At 47.6% G+C, this 8,915-nt stretch overlaps 1 protein-coding gene across 6 annotated transcripts in view; it reads left to right on the forward strand.

Moving 5' to 3' along the window:
- Positions 1-7,185, forward strand: part of APP (amyloid beta precursor protein) — a 265,110-nt gene extending 257,925 nt beyond the window's left edge. For all 6 annotated transcript variants that reach the window (XM_025872545.2, XM_025872550.2, XM_025872556.2 and 3 more), the window contains one exon: positions 5,992-7,185. In XM_025872545.2, the coding sequence (XP_025728330.1) occupies positions 5,992-6,093 (102 nt within the window). In that variant the 3' untranslated portion in view covers positions 6,094-7,185. The remainder of the gene's footprint in view (positions 1-5,991) is intronic.
- The last annotated feature ends 1,730 nt before the right edge of the window (positions 7,186-8,915 follow it).

The raw sequence follows: 8,915 nt of genomic DNA on the forward strand, positions 1-8,915 counted from the left end.
ATTTGGGGAGGATGCAGTTCAGCCTCTAACAGAGCCCAGGGGTGCTGGGCAGAAAAGTAAGGTCTCTCTCGGGGACTCTCTGCCGTGGTTGTGCATGAGACTTACCAGCTACTTATTTAAAAGGTCCCAGCCCAGACCTAAGGAAACAATTTCCAAATGGGCTTAGAAGCTGAGTGTTGAAAATTTTCCAGCTGAATTGGACATGCGGTCATTTTTGAGAATCATTGATCTCTCTCCTTTCAGTAACCAGTCTGAAGTGTAGAAAATAGTATCTCTTGTCTACAAGAGAACTACCTACCTTTGTATTTTTTTTAAGATTTTATTTATCTATTTTAGAGAGAGAGCATGAGTGGGGGGAGGGGCAGAAGGGGAGGGAGAGGGACAAGCGGACTCTGTGGTGAGCGCGGAGCTGGAGGCTGGAGGCCAGACTTGATCTTAAGACCCTGAGACCCTGACCTGAGCTGAAACCAAGCGTCCGAGGCTTAACCTGCGGAGCCATCCAGACACCCTGAGAACTAGTTACCTTTTAAGCCTCCTCACAGCCGCCTGGGTTAAAAGTTTCTTGTGGTTAGTGACCTTAAGAAGAGTCTCCTTGGATTTGGGTTGTCAGAGCATAAGTTGACACTTGAACACAGATTCCAGAAAAAAAAGATTTTTTTTTTTTTTTCATTTTGAAGCCAGGAGGCATCCTTGAAGGAGCAGAATTGCAGGGAGGACAGTTGTTCAGTTCTTCTCTTGAGACTCATTCCACTCACTACTTGAGAGCATCTAGAAACCTCTCCCGAGTGAGTGCCCTCCTCTATTGTGTTTCTTCTCCTTAGTTCTCCTCACCTCCTCCTTCTTGAAAGTGCAGGTGTCGAGAGCCTGGAAACCACCCCCTTCTCCCTCTCCAGGCCTTCCTTGCTCTCCTTTCCGGAAGCATCCCTGTGTGCGGCTCCGTGTGGAGCCCTGCTCGGCGGCCCCGGACCAGAACCTCGTCCGAGGTGCCATTCGCCATCCCTGCCACCCTCGGGAAGGTTGTGGTCTGGCTGGGGTGGGTGAACGTGGACGCGAAGAGCTGCGGCCCACGGAGGCACCTAGGCTGTCTCCCCTGGCCCAGGCAGTATCGGGTGCCGGGGGTGGGGTTCAGAGCAGCGTTTCTCCGAGAGCAGAGCAGCGCAGCGTCGACCCCGAATGGACGGGACCCTCCCCCGGACGTTCTCTGCCCATCTCAGCAGGCTCTCACACTCAGGTCCCCAGGAGCAAGCTTATTCCCAGCTCTGGCTCACCTGCTTCATTAGTGAGTAACCCTGCCTCACTGAGAATAAATAAATGAGCATTTCCAGTTAGACTGGCCTGCGTCTGTCAGGATGGAATACTGTCCTGCTTCACACCATCAGTGCGTGAAGAAACGATGAAAGCCACGGTCTCCAGGACCTCCCTTCTCATAGCGGGAAGATGCCTGCTGGAGATCGCAGAGACCTGGAAATGAAAACGAGCCCAGTGTTTTTATTAATAAGAGCTGTTACCAGTTGGAAATTAGCGGTTGCCAGTTTATGTTTTTCAAAAAATAAGCAGTAAACATTGTGATGTGATGATTTGCTTAGCTTTAAGGCCAGAGGTTCACTACGTAAGCCGTTAGCCAGCCACGCTCCCCAAGGAGATGACTGTGCTTTGTTGGTGTCTCAGGCAGTGATGTGACGGCCCTTTGTTCCACTGTGTCCCCCAGGTGCCCACCGTCTCTGGTGGCTGAGGGTCCCAGCACCGGCTGACTGATCCCAACTGCTCCTGCTTTAATAAGGCCCTGCCCCGTCCACTGACCCCAGATGGCCCTCTTCTACACTGATGTTGATTGACAATGGATATTCCAAAATGCATATTGTAGCTCTTTCCACCACTCCTTCTAAATGGAGACACCTCCCCTTTAACAAGGAGGTTGGAGGGAACAGGACAGAGGGTTAAGGGTACAAACTGGCAGCAAGTTGTCAATGAGGCCTGGATATCTAATGCGCAGTGTAATGAATGGAGACCCCAAAACTATTATAATCATCAGACTAGCTAAGAGGCTAGAACTTAATTATTCCTAACACTAATAAGAAAGGATAAGAACAGATAATTCTCTGACCTGACAGAGGTGCTAATTACCACTACAATGACAAGCATATTACAATGTATAAATATATCAAGTTAACAGGTTGTATATCCTAATTTACATAATGTTACATGCCAAATAGATCTAACAAAAAAAAATTTGGGGGGGTGGTGGCACAAATTCTCTTTATTATAGGGTATAAAAATTTCTTCCGTTCACGGGTCTGATAACTGGACCATCAGAAATCTCCCATCCTTCACACCTCCCCCAGCCATCTGATTAATGATCTAAATAAGAAGAGAGGTCCCAGTTAGCTTTTTATGGAGTTACAGCATATGACTTTCCCTGATGAATGTGCCATCATACTGATAACGTGATAAAAATATGTCCTGAGGGGTCCTTTCTTCCTGGCAAGAAGTTGACCCACCAGGGTGGAGGTACCTAGCTACCACTACCGTGGGTGCTGTGGAGCATTTGAATCAGGTTTAACCTGTGGATCAGGTTAAATGCGAAGCAGAAGTACAGAAAAGAGTGGCTGGACCCAGAACCTCTCGTGGCTGGAAGCAAACAGCAGGAAGAAATACTAGAAAGTCAAAGGAAAGCATCAGAGATCAATGATGATGAAGGCATAGCAAAGGAATCCATTGCCTGTGGGAAAGATCACTTAACATAGGCAGCAAACATAAGTGAACTACTCATAAGGAGATGGAATTATAGTTAAGAAAATGAACGTGGACACGACTGAACACAAAACCCAACGCCGGGGGGTTAGAGGAGGGATACTAGCTTGAAACCCTGGTTAATGTTTGCTTTGTTTTCCTTCCTGTTGCACTAGCTCTTTGGATGTTCTTAAGCCCCCATTGTGATGATGTATTAAGTCACTGTGGTTTATCCTCTCCTTCCCTTGGATGAGCGGAAATGGAGTATCTTAGGCGTCAGGACTCTGTAGTTCAGCCTAGCTCAGTGTCCTGCGTGCAAGGGACACCCAGTAACACGTCCTCCTATTATTCTACATAATAAAATTAAAACGTGGAGTTTACTGGCTTACCGGCCCCACACTAGAGACGACATGACACGGAGGAGACCCAGGTAGAATTTCATCTCTGCAGTCTTGACAGTTGAGTTGTAAATTCCTCTGGATATAGTGAAGGAATAAAGGTTGACGCCAGGCCAGAGTGCAGTGCAGAGGGTCCCGGGGTCTCCCATGAAGACACAGGGCACAGAGCCTAGAGCCAGAAGACGACTTAGGACCAGTTATAGATGAGATCTAATCCAGAAATTCGGGGGGGGGGGGCATGTGCAGAGGTGGTGTGCACGTGTGCACGTTTTCATCTCAGCAAGTGGTAGGTGTTCCTGCCTGGCGGGCCAGCAGGGATTCTGTCTCCAACTCCATTGTTCCCTCAGTCCCCCTAGAACAGGCATCACTGGCTTCAACTTCCCCCAGCTCTGCTTTAAGGGAAATAATATTGAGGTTTAATATTGAGCTGTAAATGCCGGGCGCCTGGGTGGCTCAGTTGGTTAAGCGACTGCCTTCGGCTCAGGCCATGATCCTGGAGTCCCGGGATCGAGTCCCGCATCGGGCTCCCCGCTCAGCGGGGAGTCTGCTTCTCCCTCTGACCCTACCCCCCTCTCGTGTGCGCGCTCTCTCTCTCTCTCTCTCTCTCAAATAAATAAATAAAATCTTTAAATATATATACATATATCTAGCTGTAAATGCCCAGGCCCTGCCTGCACCACAGTGGGCTGGCCTTAACCTGGTGGCCCCCACCAGTGCAGTAGCTTAGCTTTGAAGGACCTATCCCTGAGCTCCACCGGGGAGGAAGCCTCCCCCTTACCTGATGCTCTTCCTTTAGTGGTAGCTTTATCCACGGATGTGAGCACTCAGTGCTGCACCTTGAGCTTCCGAGGGGCTCGGGATAAAGAGAGACAACCCAAACTCCTTGGGCGCCATTTTATAAAACTAGGCCCTCCTCCTGAAGCCCCTGAGGGCTCGGCCTCCCTGCTGCAGGAATAGCGAGGCTCGAGTTGCCCTCCCAGCGGCAAAAGATGAGGATTAGCAGGTGGAAAAGGGCCAAGAAGGCAGGAAAGTTAGACGCCTGCATTCCACCCGGGCCTCAGCCTCACATTTCTGGCAGGGCTGTTGGAAGCGTTTGGCTTTGGCCTTTGAAGAGATAAACGATTAAGTTGCCAGGTGTTTCCCTGACCCTGATGAATGCAGATGACAGGTGACAGCCCGTGTGAGGGTTGGTGTATTCCTGGAGGACAGACAAGGGTGATATTCTAACCGTGGCGCGGCATTTTTTTTTTTTTTTTTTTTTAATACTCGGAAACATGGCAGCTTTGCGCTGGGTCTCCTCAGCAAGACTTTTTTTTTTTTTTTTAATCTTGACGCCATTTGAAATATCAGTTAAAATGTGGCACAGAGACTAAAAGATGTCCAGGTTCGTATGGCCCTCGTGCTGCAGACAGGCTCTTTCCTGGCGAGCAGAGTCGGGGAGTGGATGAAATCTCATCACTGGTGCTCATCTTTAATGATGGCGTTTGAACTGACAAGCCCGTGGCTAGTGACACAATTGCCAGTTAACGCACGGTGACCTCCTTTGTGGACAACACAGCAGGTCAAAGGACGAGGAGGGATAGGAGGAGCACCTGCTGTGATTGTTTCCCGTGAGGTCGGCGGTGCGCGGCGTCCCTTTGCGCAGTGTCCTCCGAGTACGGACTTGGCGGGAGCTCGTTGGCGGCTCTGTTCTCAGGGGAAAGGCCCCGGCCTGTGCTCGGAGGAACGTGAGGACTGGCCGCAGAGCGCAGGCAGCTCTGAGCGGGCCGCGGAACGGGAACGTCCTGTGGATGGGAACTGCACGCAGCGGGCGGCCTGAGGGAGCTGCACGCGGTCCCGTTCTGGCTGTCCTGGCCTTAGCCGAAGGGGCGATTGCAGCTCAAGAGGTGGAATAACCAGACTCAGCTTTCGTTCATTCGGCAGAGAGTTAAGTACTTCCTGCCTCCTGTGCAGTGTGAGTGGTGCGCCAGATATACGAGATGATGTATCCGTGAACAGCCACTCCCCATGTCGCAGGGCTCAGTACACCTTGCCGGATGTGCAGAGAGCAAATACCCCTTCCCTGCTCTGTCCTAACAGTGATGCGGGCCCGGGGTGGCGGGGGGCGGGGGGGCACAGCCCGGTTTGCAGCTGCTGGCCTGATCCTAGACATACAGCACATCAACACAGGGGGTCTGTTTGTAAATCTTTAGCTGGACATACTTCTATAGTCTTAGTACTCAGTTAAATATATATATGTATGTATGTATATGTATATAATCTAGAACAGTATATTCTTTGAATATTTTTTCACTTTTGCTTGCCACATGGCCCCTTTGATATATGTAGATCATCCTTTTAATTAAAAGATTCTCAGACCACTTGTCATATTAAATGTAGTGAAAGCAGGGACCAATTAAAATGAGTGTGGAAAGATCATCAGCAGTCTAGATTTATTTAAGCGTCTGCCAATATACTCTCCATGATGCTCTTAGATTTTTTTTTTTCCCAGCTTAGCACCACACTTTCAAGTAAAACAATTTTCCGTTGTGGCCTTTTGGTCCCTTAGTGAGCCAACAGGGAAGAAAAAAAATATTTATTGCGCGGCGTGTATCCAGTTACTGTTAAGCGGAGTTGGGGGGCGGGGGGGGGGCGCGGAAGCAACCAATGAGCACTTTGCGGGCAGAGCCAGCTCGACAAGGTTTTAGGTGCCACCTGGTGGCCGGATGGAGCATCTGTGTAACTAGTGGGCACAGGCGTCCTGCTTGGAGGGGTCCGTGGGAAGGAAAGAAGCTAACTGTACTCCTTACCCTTTACCGTTCAGTGTGTGCACCCTCAAAGGATCAGTTTTCTTAATTCGTTTCTCCTCGCCCTGGCATTTCAGGTTGACGCTGCTGTGACCCCAGAGGAGCGCCACCTCTCCAAGATGCAGCAGAATGGCTATGAAAATCCAACTTACAAGTTCTTCGAGCAGATGCAGAACTAGACCCCCGCCACAGCAGCCTCTGAAGTCGGACAGCAAAACCATTGCTTCACTACCCATCGGTGTTCATTTATAGAATAATGTGGAAAGAAACAAGCCTTTCTGTTTTATTATTTACGCATTATCGCCTTTCGACAGCCGTGCTGTAACACAAGTAGATGCCTGAACTTGAATTAATATACAAATCATCAATGTATTCTCTCTCTTTACATTCTGGTCTCTACATTATTAATGGGTTTTGTGTACTGTAAAGAACTTAGCTGTATCAAACTAGTGCATGAATAGATTCTCTCCTGATTATTTATCTCGTAGCCCCTTAGCCAGTTGTATATTATTCTTGTGGTTTGTGGCCCAATTAAGTCCTACTTGAAATATGCTTTAAGAATCGATGGGGGATGCTTCGTGTGAACGTGGGAGTGTAGCTGCTTCTCTTGCCTACATATTCTTTTCCTGATCACTATGCATTTTAAAGTTGAGCATTTTTAAGTATTCCAAATGATCTAGAGAATTTTTTTCCACGATTGCATTTTACTGTACAGATTGCTGCTTCTGCTAGATTTGTGATATAGGAATTATGAGGATACACATTTATTCCTTTGTGCCTGTTTTATGTGCACACATTAGGCATTGAGAATTGAAACTTTTTTGTCCATGTACCTTTGGATCTTTGATAAAGAAAAGAATCCCTGTTCATTGTAAGCACTTTTACGGGTGAGGGGGGTGGGGGGAGGGAGTGCTCTGCTGGTCTCAAATTACCAGGAATTCTCCCAAAAAATCTTCCGCAGGATGATTGTACAGAATCATTGCTTATGACCATGATAGCTTTCTACACTGTATTACATAAATAAATTAAATAAAATCACCCTGGGCAAGAGTTTTCTTTAAAGGCTAACTAGGGACATTAAGTATTCAGAGTCATTGGGGGTTGGGGGAGAAGAAGAGGCAGATGCGGTTTCTTTTAACCGGTCTAAAACGTTTTGTTAATGACAGCGAAAGAAAGTGAAGGGGAAGGCCTGCCTGGACAAACCCTTTAAGATTTGTCTTCAATTTGTATAAAACGGTGTTTTCATGTAAATAAATACATTCTTGGAGGAGCACCATTGTGCTGGTGTGAATGATTCTGTGCTAACCACCTGCTGAGCACGAAATCCCCCAAAGTGAGAAATCTCGTGTAACCTAACCCTGGACATCCACACCTTTGTAGTTTAACTGCAAGTCCGAGTAGGAAATCGGGGCCAACATGCTTCTTCCGGTGCTCGTCCAATACTTCACTGACCTAATTTCAGTTCTTACCTTGGTCCAGAGTATTTTGTGGCCATATCTCGGTCCTCACATTCATCCCTGTCCTCATCTGCTCGGACTGCTCTAACAAAATACCACACACCAGGCAGTTTGTAAGCCACAGAACCTTCCTTTTCCCAGTTCTGGAGATCGGCAGTCCACGGTCAAAAGTGCCAGCCTGGTCATGTGAGGACCTTCCAGGTCGCAGATCTCACATCGTATAAGGGCGCTAATCCCATTTGAAGTACCCTCGTGACCTGAGTCACGACCCAGAGTTCTCCCCACCCCCATACCATCACCTTGGGCGTTACAATTTCAACACAAGAATTGTGAGGGGACACAGACATTCAGACAGACCATCACCATCTCAAATAGAGATGAAGAGAAAGCTCCTGGGGGAATTCAAAGCTAAGACAAGTGGACAGCTGTCTCTAAGGCAGATTTTCTGAACTGTGGCACAACGATTACTCTGTAGGGAATCATTCCTTGTTCTGGGGTGCTGTCCTGAGCATTGAAGGATGTTTAGCAGTATTTCTGGCCTCTACTCACGAGGTGCCAGGAGCACTCCCCAGTTGCGATTGTCAAAAATGTCTCCAGACGTGGCCACATGCCCCTTGGGGGGGGGCTAAATTGCCCCTACTTAGGAAGCACTGCTCTATAGCTATTTTAAAACAGTATCTAAGGGCATGATTTTTAATTGGAGAAGTCTATCCATTCGTTATGCCAGAGTCGTAAGAACACACGGACCTGGTGTTTCTGCTGTATTATGCTTGGAATCAGCTGAAAATGTGCACAGGCTTTCCCGTTTTAGCTTTAGATTCGACCTTTTAAGTTAAAACACCAAGCACAGAGAATTAATCAAGGTCGTGTCATCACGCACTAGGCTTAATGAATAGACTCAATTAAAACTTGTCTGGGTGTGTCTTGTTTTCACGAGAACAAAACATCTCTCTCCCTTCTGTTACGGGCACGTGGACACGATGGCTACATGACGTTGCGTATGAGAGTTTGGGTCTAAGTTTGAGCTTCGTTTCGCCTGGCGAGAAGGTGCCAGTGAGGGACAGTTAGGGGAACGTAGGACAGACGGGACATTGCTCAGGACACTGGTGAATGGAAACCGACTTGCTCAAAGGTATATTATGTTACTCCCAGGCAGCCTTCAATCCCAGTAACCTCAAGTTTTAACCTTGATCACTTCAGAGCTAATGAGAAAATTTAAAGCGTATATAGATAGGTTTTATAGATACATGGGTAGAATTTATGAAAAGAAATGATAACGCTTTCTAATCGTGGTTTTCAACTTGAGATACATTGACTCCCCAAATGGTCCAGGGATTAATCAATAGGCAATTTGTCCAGCCCAGAGATCAATGAGGCCTGGGAGGAGTTTGGCATGGCCAACCTGATGGGTGAAAAAAGTTCAATATTCTTTGATCTTTTCAAGGGCCATTTTGTGTTTCTGAATTTTCTGTTTCGTTCCTTTGGGGCTTGAAATCTATTTTGCCAGCAGGATTGCAAACCTGACTGCCTTACTGTTTCCATTT

This window comes from Callorhinus ursinus, unplaced genomic scaffold (assembly GCF_003265705.2).
Source record: "Callorhinus ursinus isolate GAN/ISIS: 27379988/994484 unplaced genomic scaffold, GSC_fseal_2.0 scaffold1, whole genome shotgun sequence".
Lineage (NCBI taxonomy): Eukaryota > Metazoa > Chordata > Mammalia > Carnivora > Otariidae > Callorhinus > Callorhinus ursinus.